This window comes from Apus apus, chromosome 4 (assembly GCF_020740795.1).
Source record: "Apus apus isolate bApuApu2 chromosome 4, bApuApu2.pri.cur, whole genome shotgun sequence".
Lineage (NCBI taxonomy): Eukaryota > Metazoa > Chordata > Aves > Apodiformes > Apodidae > Apus > Apus apus.
Genome location: NC_067285.1, coordinates 22,487,358 through 22,502,734, shown reverse-complemented (window position 1 = coordinate 22,502,734; position 15,377 = coordinate 22,487,358). Strand labels below are relative to the sequence as shown.

Here is a 15,377-nt window from a genome sequence, read left to right as displayed (position 1 = left end):
GCCTTTCTCAAAGTCATAGGCAATAGTTTGAGCTCACAACTGCCCTTGTGCAATCAGCACTGTTAAACTCTTATTTATATTCATGTTCTTATTAATGTATTCATGAGAATCTGCCCAGAACAAAATAAGCAACCAGTCAACTATTTGCCCTCGCATGTTCTGAGTTCTTCTCAGATTCTTTGAAGGCCAGCTCTCACAAAATAATTACCAGCATCAAGACAGATGGAATAAAGTGCTTTTCCACTAAACTTTTTTTTGAAACATAACCAAGGAAAAATAAGTCCCTTAACATGGAAAGGAAGAACTCAAGTTCTCATGCAATGCTCTGTATCAAACCAAACATCTCAAACATGAGCAACTCCTAGTAACTGTTTTTATAATATATCAATAACTAAAGTGAATATTTCCCTCAAACCAGAATTTCAGGTTGTCCTAAGACACCTCCTTTTGTCTTATAAAACATCACATACCTTGTTTTGAAATTATATGAACAAATTGTGAAGACACAGGTTTAAAAGGGTAGTTGGAAAAATCAGAACAGCTGAGTATTCAGACAGGAGAGCTCAATGCAGTTATGTCAACTAAATATTCCAAGTTCTGAGGTATGGCCGTAAGTGAAAGGCGGAAATAGACAGGGAGAAAATGTAAGCTCATTAAGACTTAAGATTCCTATAACTGTAATTCATTTTAGTTTTTTCCAAACTATTCTGTGTGCCACTGAACTGTTCTTACCTATGTCAACAGAAGGAAGGTCAAAGATAGAGGACCTTAAACAGGTGTTAGCACCCTCTGTGAAAGCACTTTTGAGGCAGCTTCAAAGGAACCCAATGCCAAGATCCACAGAAACACGGAAAAAAAAAAAAGACTAGCTGTAGCTTGAGATGCTTAGATCAGTGAACAACCTGCTACACTCTCTTTTCTTCTTTGTATGGTTAAAGGAAAGCTTTATTTGTGATGAACAGAGCAAGCCAAAGATTCTTTCATTGTTGTTGCAAGAAATAATGCCAGCTCTCATGCCTCTCTACATCCTCAAGTAACTTCAACACAGAGGGCCCAAAACCTTTAGCGCCTTTATAGAAAGCTTCACAGAAGAGGTTAAGGCTAAACAAATGCTGTTCATGAGGGAAGGAAAGGTAAAGATGGCTGCATTACAGTCAGACCAACAAAAGGCACGCTTTGAGTGGATTAATTGGCTAACACTGATTTTACCTGTGCCAGTTGCCAGCAAACCCCTTGAGTGGAGGTCCTGCGTACACGAAATAGACTACATAGTGGAGTGAAAGAATTACCACGAGAAAAGGAATTGAAACACTCTTAAAAAGCAAGACTTTCATACACATAAGGCATGACTACAAACCGGATGAATAAATTTTTCAGTAGACTAAGTAGTTTAGAAGATCATTATCAAGGCTAGATTGTTCTCAGTTTTATAAGCAATGTTTAAAATAATTGAAATTTACATTTTAAAATTATTAAGTAAGAGACACTGAACAGTAACTTGCTTACACAACTAACTTGAATGAATTTTCTTTTAGGAACTGCCATTACCTTCTGGTGTTTTATGTTGACAGCACATGAATAGTATTGTTAAAAATCTATCAAAAATGCTCATTAGAAACACCACCTGCTAGCCTTATTAAAGGGTCTACGTACTCCTACAAGGCTTGATGAACAAGACAGGAAGATGGACCTAAGCAGCTATTCTTAATATATCAAGTAAACTGAGTATGTCCAGAACCTTTATAAGGTATGGAGGTGAAGCAGCACAAGCAGATGGCATCCATACCATTAATCTCCAACACTCAACTAGAGTGTTAACCTGGCAGTTAACATAATTCTCTCAGATTCATGGCTTAGGAAAATTGTTATCACACTTAGGAGTGACAGATGCCCTGGACCAAAACTGTAACAGGTATGGTTTAAACAGTTTCAGAGAAGGTGACCAAGTTCCAGAGCCCAAGGGCTATTCCTATCATTTTTTTATTCATACCTGCAAAAGATAACCTGGTAGTACTAAAGAACATGAACAAAAGCAAAAACGGGAGTCAGAAGTGAGAAGACCAAACACACATCTAGGAAATCATTGCTCAGGTAACTGGTCATAACACGCACACTTCATAAGACGCTTTAGAAGACAAACTGTGTTTTTGTCTTACAGGAGCAGCCAAAAGTCATCGCTGTTTGTTTGCTCTACTAAAGCATGCTGTAGAACAAGGTATTAACCAAGTAAGATTTAGAAGAAAGAACCAACAGATGAAGGAGATTACTAGGAAATCTCATGGTCATAACTAGGTAGCCAGAAGACACAGAAACTGTTTGATAAAAACAAAAAGTGCACATTATGTACCAATCACAGAACACAGAAATCCATCTATTGAAACACAATACAAAAAGCTAAGCCCAAGACATGGCCATCTGCTAACTACCTACTGTTACAGCAGTAAACAAGCAAAAAATATATTTATTTACAAAAGGACAGAACTATCCAATAAAAGTGATGATACTGGAAAAGAAAGACATCTTAAGAAAGTAAAAAAGGTTCTCTCATTGAGGTGACATGTCTCACTGCCTCAACAACAGGGTGACAGGCTACAAAATACTCACTTTTTCCACTGACTTGCTGCAACAGAACTATACTCCGAGGTCAAAAATAGAAATTCCTGATCATTAAAGATGCACTACTTAATTAAATCTGTTTTCAGACACCAGTCCTCAGCAGATGGCTTCTCCTGGTCACTAATGCCCTATAAAGGCAGCTTTGTCCAACAAACATTTGTTTTCATTTTTACCATGTTTGGCCTTGACTTTTAGCAGTTTCCAGTATTATCTGAAATAAAGATGCTCTTCAGTTAGAACAGCCTTAGCTTCTGTATCTGAAGCGACATGCCTGATTTCTTTTGCAGTTCTGATAAATGCACAGTGTCTTGAAGCTATATAAAACCAATGCAAAAGAAATCCCAAGAGGCTGATTCTCTTGGAATAATCTTAAGTCAACAAAGCTTGATTCAAAATCCATCTTTATTCCTCCCTCATCTAAATCTCAGCTTGACAGAATGTTCCTTATTAGTTACTTAGGAGAGGCCAAACTCATGCCTTCAGGTCAGCAACATAATCAATCATCAAGAAAAGAACATAAAATAAGCAGCAGCATTCAAGCTCCCTCACAAATTCACAGCTCCCACAGACTGACACTTTCAACCCTCAAAGAAGAAAAAAGGCAGGTAATTCAATCTTTCATTTGGACACAATACATCTGTAAACACACCAACAAAAATGACTCAAAGATTGATACAGTGTTCTGTATTGGGGTACACAAGTCAGTCACTAGCAAATAAGAACAATTCAGAGTGATTCAATATGGGCCACCACAGGTAATAAATGCCACAGGCCTGTTCTGTACAGATCTTTACATCTGTGGCATTTGACTTCATAAGCGTTTTTCCAATTTTTCCAATAAAGCCTATTAAAAAAATAAATCCTGTTCCTCTCCACCCTCAGTCTCTCATTCTCACCCCCCACTGTTAGGCACACCCTCAGCAGTAACAAAACAGTCCTTCAGGGATTGTAATGTGAGAAAGGGAATGCTGAAATGCTCTTGATTAAAATAAATTTTATCAGAAAAAAATTGGTCCTATTTCACCCTCATCTCTATTCTGTTTACATGGCATAGCAAACTAAGTGTAAACAAGCTTTTTTTTTTTTTAAAAAAATGTATTTATTCCTAGATTGTCTTTCTGCTGTATTTCAGTATTTGTTACAGTACTATTACACATCTTCAGACTAAACTCTGGAAAAGAACATTGTAAGAGTGTTTACAGAAAGTGTCCTTCATTCCACAGCCACCCTTTTTTAAAAAAAAATTATTTTCTACTTCATATTTTATTAAAGTAATTATACTTTAAAAAACATTGTCTGATTTTCTTGAAGTAGTTTTTTTCCAAAATGTTATTTATGGCCAATAAATTCTTTTCCATGACCAGATTAAGGGATTTTTAGACTATGAATTCTATATAAACACATACTAAAGAAGTAGATCCAACCACTTACAGCCCACTGCAGCCTGGGTCTAGCTCTAAACAGCAGGCAGGTATCAGAAGTGGTTCCCAGCAGATGCATAAGCAGACCAGAACTTCCATGCTATACATGCAAATATACTTTCTCTGAACTCTCCTAACAGATCTACTCCGTTAGAACATCCACCTTTTTTTTTTCCCCAGTTGGCTTTGTTTTTCAAAAGTTAATGTATTATCTCAGTTCAAGTTGTCTTGTTTCCATTTCCAGCTGAATACAGAATTTAAATTAGCTACACCTCCCCCCCCTAACCTACTACTATAAGGCAAGTCTACACACCTACTCAATACAACGCAAGTTTAGGCTACACAGCAAAGTAATTGCATGAATTCATCATAATGAAGAAAAAAACCCAAAACTATGTCTTTTCAATATTTCTGCTATCTTTTGCCCATTTATTGATTCTGTTAATCATCTATCATTGTTTTGTGTTCAAGTCATCTTAGAAGATGAACAAACACGATTTCCATACTGTAATGACTTTGCTAATTTCCCTTATTCCAGCTTCCTACCAAAAAAAGAAAGCCCTTGAGTTAAGAAAATTTTTCACCTTTTCTAAGGCTCTTCCTTTACTGATACAGTATTTTCCCAAAGCTGCTGAAAAAACATTAGGGAGCATTTTCACTCTATTCCACCACTTAATTCCAACACATTTATAGTATTTTTAAAAAGTAACTGATCTTAATAACAGAGATGACATTTTTCTCAAATGCTATTATCATACAGCAGCCCTACGTTGCCCTAAATGACAGGGCCACATGTTATTAGTTTCAAGTTTTGTTCAACTTGGTTTTTTGGGGGTGACTGCACAAACTTGGTGCTCCAGAAAAAGTAGGTGCTTTTCACGTTTCCACAGAGGAATAACTTAATTTGCTGTTAAAGTAGAAAGCCTAGAAACACTGTAATAGGAACCAGAGATGACAGTTATTAAATCAATCAGTTGGCGCAGCAACACTTCCAACCCTTCTCAATATACCAGCACCACAGAGTCAATGTGGATGACGTCCAAACTGCAACTAGCCATGCAAAGCTCAACCCTGATTCCTTTGAAGACACTGCAAAACCCTAAGACATAGGTGGTAGTAAGATGAGAGAAAACTAGATCCAAAATTGTCTAAAACAAATTTATTTTAAATAAATATTAACATTTTGTCTGTATCAGAAGACAGTGCTTTTGAAGTACTGCAGCCATGAGGAAGTTTGAAATCACTAGTCAGTTCTAGAAGGAAATTGCTGTTTATATTGAGCATATTCAGAAATAAGGAGTTTTATTTTTAAACTATATTCATATCTGTTTTTTTTTCAAGCTTAGCAGAAACCATACCTCTATCCTTTCACAAAAAACCTGATTTTACAGACTAGACCATCTCTTTACCAAGCCTGCAGGGAGAACAAAATCACACTACAAAACGTAAGAAAATCTCACACCCTTCACCATCTCCTTAAATTGTGCCACAAGTCTATCCTAGGGGCAGTTTTTTCAGCTTTTTTAAAACTATCTCTAAACTGTGGGCAGAAAGAAATAAACTCACTGTCAATACAGGTCTATGTTACTTGTTGATGTTTGTGGGACAGCTTTTATGCCTGAAGTCAATCCCTGGACTCAATCCATTGTTCTTACCATTTCTGCATGTCTGATTCCTAAAAACTAAGATCTTCCACATCTGCATAGAGAGCTGCAGATCGTCTGAAACAAGTGCAAGCTGGAAAGAATTCAAAAACGCACTTTACAAAGATATTAATCCTTGTTCTCTGCTGATTCACTGCTCCATCATCATCCCTTACTTCTCAAAGGAAGCGCATACAGGATCATTAGATAATCTAGGTTTAAAACACACTTTTGAGAATATCTAGCCTTGCTCCCCACCCACTTTTAGCCCAGAATATTTCACTGATTTAGCTTTTGTGCGCAAAAGCCCCCATGCACTAAACATGTGGACAAGTGCAGAAATTTGTAGTGGAGGAGAAGGCAGGACGAGAACTGAGATAAAACAGGCTCTAATACCAGGTCTCCAGTGAAGTTCTTCAAACCTGTAAATGGCAAATGGAACACTCCACCCCACCAAATCTTGTTCGCATGCCTTTGCTGAGCCACTTCCTACTGCAAAGCAATACAGGGTAATGAATGTTGCCATTAATCTGATTCAGCAAAAAAGTCTCTCTCTCAGTTACCAATTCATAAACATCAGTAATAATACTGACCTCCTTGATCAATTGCTGACGCTTACTCAATAAAATTATTTAGGAGGAAAGATGTAACTTTTAATGAACAGTTTATTTTCCCTTTATTTGTAGAACCAATTTTTTTCTTCCTGTCAACCCTTGAAACTTGCCTTGCCTGTTATTATACATTAGCTGGTGCACAAGTGCTGTTTATGTCACTTCTCAGCTGCTTCTGCAGATCAGGACTTGAAGATTTACTTATCTATTTGAATGAAACAAGACAAAAAACACTTTACCAAGAAACAGATACTATATGTGGGGAAATGAGCAAACAACATTTCACAGAACAACTTTTCCTATACCAGAACACAACTCCTCAAGTAATCTAAATTCTGTTTGTTTCTTCCACTGCTGGGATTGAACTGCCTTTCCCTATCATGATCTCTTCACAAAGAAAAACGTGAGCTAGATATCCCAGAAGGGAATCAAGGGTTAGTACAAGCTAATTGGGGGGAAAAACAAACAAACAAACAAAACCGCGCCATTTAAAGTTGTACACAATAAACTATACAAAAGGCCAAAAGTCAGCACCAACTTCCCAAACATACAAGCAGAAAAAAAAAAAAAACTAACTCCCAGAACAAAACAAACATCTTAGGTAGTTCCAGCAGAATCCCAGCATCATTGAAACAGGTTTCCTCTCAAACTAGAATAATCATTGCATAATGAACAGATAAACCAAATTAAAAGAAGGAATTCTGAAGGGGAGGAAGAAACTGCTACAGTCAATTGGACCAGAAACACCCTGGAGATAAATAACAAAAGGCTATCAAGGACTTTGCTCCTCAGCGAATCCAGTTGTTACTGTGATGCAAATGAACCATCAATAGACTAGCCAGCACAGTTGGAAAGGTTTTCCCTAATACTGTCACCTACTTTTTTTTCCTCCAACTGTTGCTGGACCTCCAGCATGGAATTCATAATCCAGTAAGCCAAAATATGGGACCGTGAGGAAATGAGCTTTGTGAAGAAGTGTGAATCAAAGATTGCTTCAAGCTTACAGAAAACAAATATGAAATACTGCAGTATTCCATTCTAGTAATATTGAACCCTGTGTTCGATATGCCAAATAAAGAAATACTAATATTTTTAGCATGGCAGCTAACAACCAGAAACAGAAGTTATATGTAGATTCTAGGTTTGCTTTGAGAGAGCTCAAATCAAGAAAGTAATGAAAAATTTATTGTATAGAGAAGGTGCTAAAGTGGTCAAAAACACAACAGTAACGCAGGCTGAACTGACAGACACACCTTCACAGGCTCGAGAAGTAAGCCCATGCGAACCTCATGAAGTTCAATAAGGCCAAGTGTAAGGTCTTGCACTGGGTTTGGGGCAACCCGAAGCACAATTAAAGGTCTGGCACAGAACAGATTAATAACAGCCCTCAGGAAAATGACTTGGGACTGTCAGTTGATTAGAAGCTCAGCATGAGCCAGCAATGTGCTTCTGCAGCCCAGAAAGCCAATCATATCCTAGACTGCACCAAAAGAAGCATAGCCAGCAGGTCAAGGTGGGTGATTCTGCCCCTCTTATTCTGCTCTCATGAGACCCCAGCTGAAGTATTGTGTCCATTCTGGACCCTGCAACACAAGGATATGGAGCTGCTGCAGAGCATCCAGAGGAGCGCCACAAAGGTGATCAGAAGGTTGGAGCACCTCTCCTACAAAGACAGGTTAAAAGCGTTGGGGTTCTTCAGCCTGGAGAAGAAGGCTCCAAGGAGACCTCACAGCAGCCATCCAGTACCTGAAGAGGCTACAGGAAAGCTGAGGAGGGACTTTTTACAAGGGTGTGTAACAGCAGGACAAGCAGTAATAGATTTTAACTGGAAGAGGGTAGATTTGTATTGGATATTATGAAGAAAATTTTCACTATGAGGGTAGTAAGACACTGGAACAGGTTGACCATAAAGTTGTGGAAGTCCCACCCCTGGAAGTGTTCAAGGCCAGGCTGGATGGGGCACTGAGCAACCCAGTCTAAGTGTGAGGTGTCCCTGCCCATGCAGGGGGGTTGGAACTAGATGATCTTTAAGGTCCCTTCCAACCCAAAGCACTCTGTGATTCTATGATACAAAGACTTGTCCAAATACAAGTATGTATAATCTCTGTAACAGAAATGATAACTGTGCATTACTGCAAATGGACTCATACACAGACAAAAAGTGAAACAAGTTCAGAATGGAACCTTATACAGTAAAAGCCTGCTGTTTTCTTTCTAGATCAACTTAAACTGGAGTCTAGTTGGCCAAAATGTAATTTACAGCAAATATGAGAGATTCATGCATAAGCCAGTTACTCTCCTTCAGGCATCATCCTGCAATCTCAATCCAGTCAACCTCACAGAACACAAGAGAATGAAAACAGAACAAAAACCCCAAACCCAAGAAGTTTGGGAACAATTATCAGTACCGGCAGGAAAGCATAAACAGAACAAGCAAATTAAGACCCGTATTCATTTTCAGGAACTACTTTTGTGCATTTAGATACTCTTCATGTAAAAATTAGGTTCCCTATGTGAAAAATCAGAAGACTTATAAAATAATACTTAGTAGAGCATACTCATTTTGTAAACGAAATAAAGACTTCATGTAAACCATTTTGTTTTCAGTATGACATGCTTCTAAAAAACAAAACAGGTTACACTGATTTTACACTACAGTAAAATGAAGTACGCAAAATTAAGCAGTATTAAGTATGTAATTTTACACATCAACAGTTTCACCATTTGGTAACAAATCAGAACTTAACTTTTTTTCAGTTTCTGACAGCCCAACAAGTTTTTCTCACAGTCAAAACACAACTTTTTTTTTTTTTTTTTTTTTTTTTAAATCAATCTTACCAGGCTTTAAGAACCGAAACAGATACAAATGCATATATTGTGTCTTCAAAAATCACATTTCTGTTTTAATGACCAAGAACACAGAAAGCCACATGTGAAATTTTTGCTGAGGATCATCACGCTAGAGAACTCAAGTGTTTTACAGCACACTTTCTTCTCACAAAAGTGAAAGCACTTTTCCTAAAAACGTCTTTTCCACATGTGAGATTATAGATTTCTGAAGAGATAGACAGACCTTACACAAAGCTTTATTTTGGTGTCTACAGAGTATGAAATAATGCTATTACCAGTTTCTATTTGACATTTAAATGCAGTTAACAAAAAAGTAAAAAAAAAATAGATTGTCAGACAAAAAATACTATTTTTCTTTTAGCAGAATAAAGTAATTCATTTTGCCTTGCAAGTCATAAGATGACCACATAAACTCATCTGTAAAGATTAAATTAGTTCAAGACAAAAAAAAAGCATCACAATCCGAACAAACAAATGCATTACACTTAACAAAACAGAAGCATATTCTGTACCACAAGCTACACTTTCACCAGACTGCTGCCATACCAGAAGTTGTGCAGTGGCTTAAGACTACATTCTTTCTAGCTTTTCTAACTGCCAAGTATCGAGATATATGCAGAGTAATGAGAGCAGTCAACTGCTTGCACACAGTTTTTGAGGCCTTCACTTTTGTGGTTTTAACTAATATTTTCTGAAAATTACTTGCTCGGTTATGTTTTTTATAATTTTAGTAAAAAAAACTGTTCTAGTTGCTTTTATAAAGAAGAAAAGCATCAGTGATTGCTTCACAGCATTCAAAATTGAGCAGGTTACATGTGCTACCCACGTAATAAATGAAGACTTAACATTCAGAGCATTATTGTAATGTTACTGGCAGAAAATATTTGAAGCTATTATAAATTTACTCTGCTCAAGTTTAGACTAATAACCAGGGTTTTGCTAAATCCCATCTTCTCAGTCCTGTTAGAAAAACTTATTATTGGGAGGGAACATGAGAAGAGAATAGGTGAAATAGAAAGAAGATTGTAGACAGTCAACTAAGCGTAGAAGGTAAAAACAAAAAATACCAAGGAAAAAAGTAAATAATTGATTTTGAGGTTTTCTTGGGTGAAGACAGGTTTTGGACTCACTAATCCAGATGAGGCTGCCCCATTTCATGGCATTCAACCTCCATGCTGCAGAAAGATATAAATACAACCCAGGAAAAGAAGTCTTTAAATCTTACTTTCCTTTCTATACCTGAGGAAAAACAACCACAAGCACTACCTCTGTCTCACTGCTTTTCATTTGGTTTGCACCTTACTCACTACAAAGCTTGTCCTTCTCAGTCACTTCTTGGTAAAGGGAAAACACTGGAAAGGTAACTGACTGCACTAAAGCTTATCTCTGGACAATGCCCAGCATGTATACAGCTGCAGCCTATACTTGTTAAATGAACACATCTGCTAAGAAGAAAGGTGTAAGAATAGCACCAGATCAGCTTCAAGCTAAGGATACTACTAGGTCTTGTTGCAAGACATGACAGAAATCCTAATGGTTCAAACAACCCAATGTGCTTCCAGATTTTTCCAGAAGGGCTAAAGGGACAGAATACCCTACTGATTTTTCCGGATTAAGCAGCACATGGTACAGTAACAGACAGAACACAGATGCAGAGAGATACAGCATATCCATATCTACACCTTCTGTGGAATTCACAGGTTTCATTACTCTCCCATCAGTTTTCTAGACATAACTATTGCAAACTCAACCAGGATGTTCCTTCAGCGTGCTTTTTTTGAAAGACATCACAGAATAAAAACCAAAGAAAAAGCCTATGAGTACACTTACCAGCTATGCCCAGTAAGAGTTCCCCATGTCCTTTTGCAAGAAAAGATCCTAAACCTAAAAGGTCAATTTCTGCCTAAGTAAGCTTGAAGTTCACTCTGCAGTTCCAGAAATGTGCCATACTTCTTCCATGCTGCATTTCCTAAAAGGTTGCAGAAGGCACACAACGGAACAGCTGTTGAGTTGTGCTCCAGTGATGGCTACATTTCAAGGGTGAATTAAGTGGCCCAGAACCATCTTCACCTAACTCAGAGTACAGTGAAGACCGTATTATAAAGCTATACAATGATGAGACATATTAAGTATCTTTATGAGCTCTAGTGTAGTCACGCTGGGTAGAACTCCAAGACACAGAACTTAATAACTCTGCAGTTACAAATTATTGTATTTGTCCTGCTGCTATACTACAATGTTTATTTTATTTGCATTTTAATGTTCTTGCATACACCTTCAGGTCAGGAATCCTATTATCCTATTATCTTAACTATCTCTATTGTAATGTAATTCCACAGCACTTTTAAAAACATAATAATGAAAACTAACCACATAAAATGCACACTAATTTCTTACCGTCCCTCTAAATTACAGCAAAAAGTTGAAATCAGTAGTACTGAGGACGCCTAGCTGAGTAGTTTCTTCGTTCAGAGTTTCATTGCAGCTCAAAGATTTGGAGAAAAAAAACCCCACTATATTTAAACAAGTGTGCCTGAGGCTTTCTAATGGGTCAGACAAGTAGCGAGTATATATACAGCTGTGAGCACCTAGGCTTTTTTTGGTAACTATTTCCACTAAGGAAGTAATGAACTTTAGGACAGAAACCAAAATACATTTCTTTTATGTAGCAGTTCTTCAAGTAAAACAATTCTTTAGCTAAAAGAAGATATAAGTCAGAAATATTATAAGGTAGTGAATACCTTGGACTAACACCTTCTAAGCTTTAATCACAAATAATTGCCTCTTCTTATACTAATGAGCAAGGCAAAATGGAAAGTAATTTAGACAATTCATTCAGGGTAATAGCTTTGCGAGCTAATATTACTGCCAAGAGATTCATTCTCAGTTTCCTCAAGTACAATAACAGAGCAGCAATAAGTTTTTCACTTCAGGGAGATTTTCTATCCTATGTAAATATAAACAGAAATCCCATTATCTATTAATAAAAACAACAAAGTAAGTTAAATAAAGTTTCATGTGTTACAATTTCTTACAACAGTCATCAGCTCCCTGGATCACAAGAATAAATGAAACACTTCACTTACTGAAATCAATGAGAAACCTTCCAAACCCTTGCCTTTGGTATTGTGGCATGATCATTATGCAGGAGACATTGTACTTCTGCTGGCAAAGCTTTTCCTGTGGGAAGGAGAAACAGATCAAGTATGTCAAAGCACTGCTGAAGTGAGCAATCGCCTGCACCTGCCACTGTCCTTGTAAAATATCCCAATAAGGAAGCAGAATAGATGCATGGGGTCATTACCAAGGTCAAATAACTCCACATTAATATTTAATTATAAGAATAAAGTACCAAACATATTCTTCATCAGCAACTCAGCATCTTAAAAATACATTGTCTAAACAGCAAAATGAAATTTAAGTGTTGTAAAGGAGGAGGGCAAGAGGAAGAGGGAAGTATTTTTGTTTCACTGACCATTTTGTCATGATATAGAAGTGAAAAATAGTATCTGTACACATGGTGAAGTTGTATTTTGTGTAATTTCTACACCAAGTGTCTGCTCGTTTCCATCTTTATTGTCTTCTCTTTCTGACTGAATACAGTATCCCGTAAGAACTCAAGTCTTATTTGAGGCATACAATTATTTCAAAGCTGAATGCTTCTCACCAGCACCCAAATTAAGAAAATGCTAAGAATCCAGAGCTCTATCAGACAGAATAAAGTCACGTAACATACAGGCAATGGAGGCAAATATTACACAGCGTTTAAGATAACAGAAGGAAGAATCTAAACTAGGAAGCTGCTCTAACAATGTAAGGTTACAGGTTCTTTCAGATTTATTGATAAAAAAAACTAAGAGCCTTGAAGCCTTGTTACCTTTAAAAGATTACACAAGGGAAAAAAAACTAAAATAAGAACTAGGTAGTTTTGAGGGAGACCAAACAAATCAACCAAAAACATTCAAGTCAGCATAACTGACAAGAAGGTGTGGTAAGCATATGGCTAGTTAAAGACACCACCTATCACTTCAGTCTCCATACATAAGATGACAACAGACCAGCAATGACATTGACAGGATCACATGACAGTATTTTGGTTTCCAAGCATTTCTTCAGCTGTGAGAGCATATACCTATACCATATTTTGCAAGATTTCTTAGTTTCTACGGCACAGTGAAATAAATTCTCAAGACTGCTACTAATACAATGCTCACTTCATAGCAAGGTCTTTTTATTCAGGCAGAACTCTTCTGCCAGCAAGAGCATACACATGCACAGGCAAGGAGGGAGCAATGACATGGGATAACACACATGCAATTCAGTAAATAATTTCAGTATTGAGTGGAACTTGATATTAAGTTTATTTCCTCTAACTTTTGGTAATTAAAACATTCATGATCACCAGATGTGAAAAACAAACTGGACCAAAGCAACACAGGTGAAGTGAAGGAAGAAAATGCATCCTTGGCAGCAAGAAGGAACAAAGACTAGTCTTAGCACCTGAAGTACCTTAAATAAATCTATTAGAAAATACTTGCCTATATCAGAGTTGACATAACTGCATTAGATCAGACTGTACACAAGAGATGAATGCAGCTGGCTATTTATGTCCACTAAATGGCCAGGCTTGAACCACTATCAGTAAAAGCATGAAACATTTCAAATACCTAGCACTTTCAGAAGTTAAATTTGTTATACCTATTGCAAAAATGGTAGGAGGAGGACAAAGATTTAATTTTCAACTGAAACCACAACACATGCTAGGAGAAACAAAACAAAAGCAAAAACAAAAAAAAAACAAACAGAAAAACCAAGCAAAACACAACAACAAAAAACAACCAACAACAACAACAAAAAAAAACAACTAAAAAAACCAAACCAAAAACAAAACCCAAAACAAAGGAAACACCCCACAACTAAACCAACAAAAACTCCAATGCAAGTGGTTGAATGCACATAAAGTTTCTCAATTTGCATCAGTCTTTTGGACAAGAAAGTATGATTCTATTAGAGAAAATGCATATTATATTTGAGATTTACAGAAAATATTTCAAGCTCCTGAATTTGGCACACGTATTAAGGAGAGTGACAAGTTAGAAATGTTAAAAAAAACAAACAACACCTGTTTGTGTTTTTTTTTTACCTTAGAGAAATATCCAACTAAATGGCAGCCCTTCTCATCATTTTTTGTAAGGACATAGAAGAGGAACGGTTCAACATCATAATACAAGGTTTTGTGGTCCAGAAAGAGCTTCGCTAACAAACAAAGATTCTGACAATAAATTTTGCTCACATTTCCATCAACCTAGAAGGCAAGACAGATGCAGTTATCTCCAATGCCACCAACATGTTATGACAAAACTTTTTCAATCAGTCATATCCTAGAAGAAAACATGAACGAGACATGGTTACAGAAAAAAAGCCACAACACACATTAAGATTCAGTAGCTAATGACAATTGAATGGAAAGCAGAATTTGCTTATTTTATGCTGTACAGCTCTTAACACCTGCTCATAGAGAAAACAAGTTATTTTGGACTGACTAGGAGAATTTTGTTTATTGACAGGAAGAAAGTTAATTTTGTTTATAACCTAAGTCTTCTGCTGGCAGATCTATAATCTTTATAAAAACTGCCCAAGTCAGGAAGGAAGCAATCTTGATGCAAACAGTGTTTGGTTTGGTTTGGTTTTTTAATAGCACCAAAACAAACAAGTGAACCAAATATTAAGATCTTGTCCTAATTTAAGTAAGGACTTTAAGACTGCATCTACTATTGTTTGAACATACAATGGCAATGACCAAGCACACAGGCATTTATACAATATGAAAACACCAGTTTCAAGCAGAATCTTATGACACCTGCAATTAAAAAGAAGTTATCGATGAACACATCTAAATACTGCTGCTGATAAACACCCTCAAATGAAGTCCTAGTTACCCCATCAGTCTTTTCTGTAAATGGAATCAGTAACTACTCTTTGAGATACAGGAATGTGGAAGAGGTTAATGTATAGCTTTAGAAAATAAAGGCATGCTATTTGAAACACAGAATTCTATTGTCAAGGATATCCTTAAAAGCTCAAACTTGAACAGAAGTCATCTCCCAAGGATATAACGTAGATTATAAAAAAATATGTATCCACAAGCTCAAGTAGCCTGAAATGAATGGGTGCAAGAGGTATTTCTGCTGAGAAGGTAAATGCAATCCTGTCAAAAGCTTCCTATTGTAGTCCCC

General features: G+C 36.8%; 1 protein-coding gene across 8 annotated transcripts in view; it reads right to left on the bottom strand.

Moving 5' to 3' along the window:
• KAT6B (lysine acetyltransferase 6B) overlaps window positions 1–15,377 on the bottom strand; it is a 106,356-nt gene that overhangs the window by 21,323 nt on the left and 69,656 nt on the right. For all 8 annotated transcript variants that reach the window (XM_051616377.1, XM_051616376.1, XM_051616378.1 and 5 more), the window contains exons 11-12: window positions 14,285–14,446; window positions 12,228–12,321 (exon numbers count right to left, since the gene is read on the bottom strand). In XM_051616377.1, the coding sequence (XP_051472337.1) occupies window positions 12,228–12,321; window positions 14,285–14,446 (256 nt within the window). The remainder of the gene's footprint in view (window positions 1–12,227; window positions 12,322–14,284; window positions 14,447–15,377) is intronic.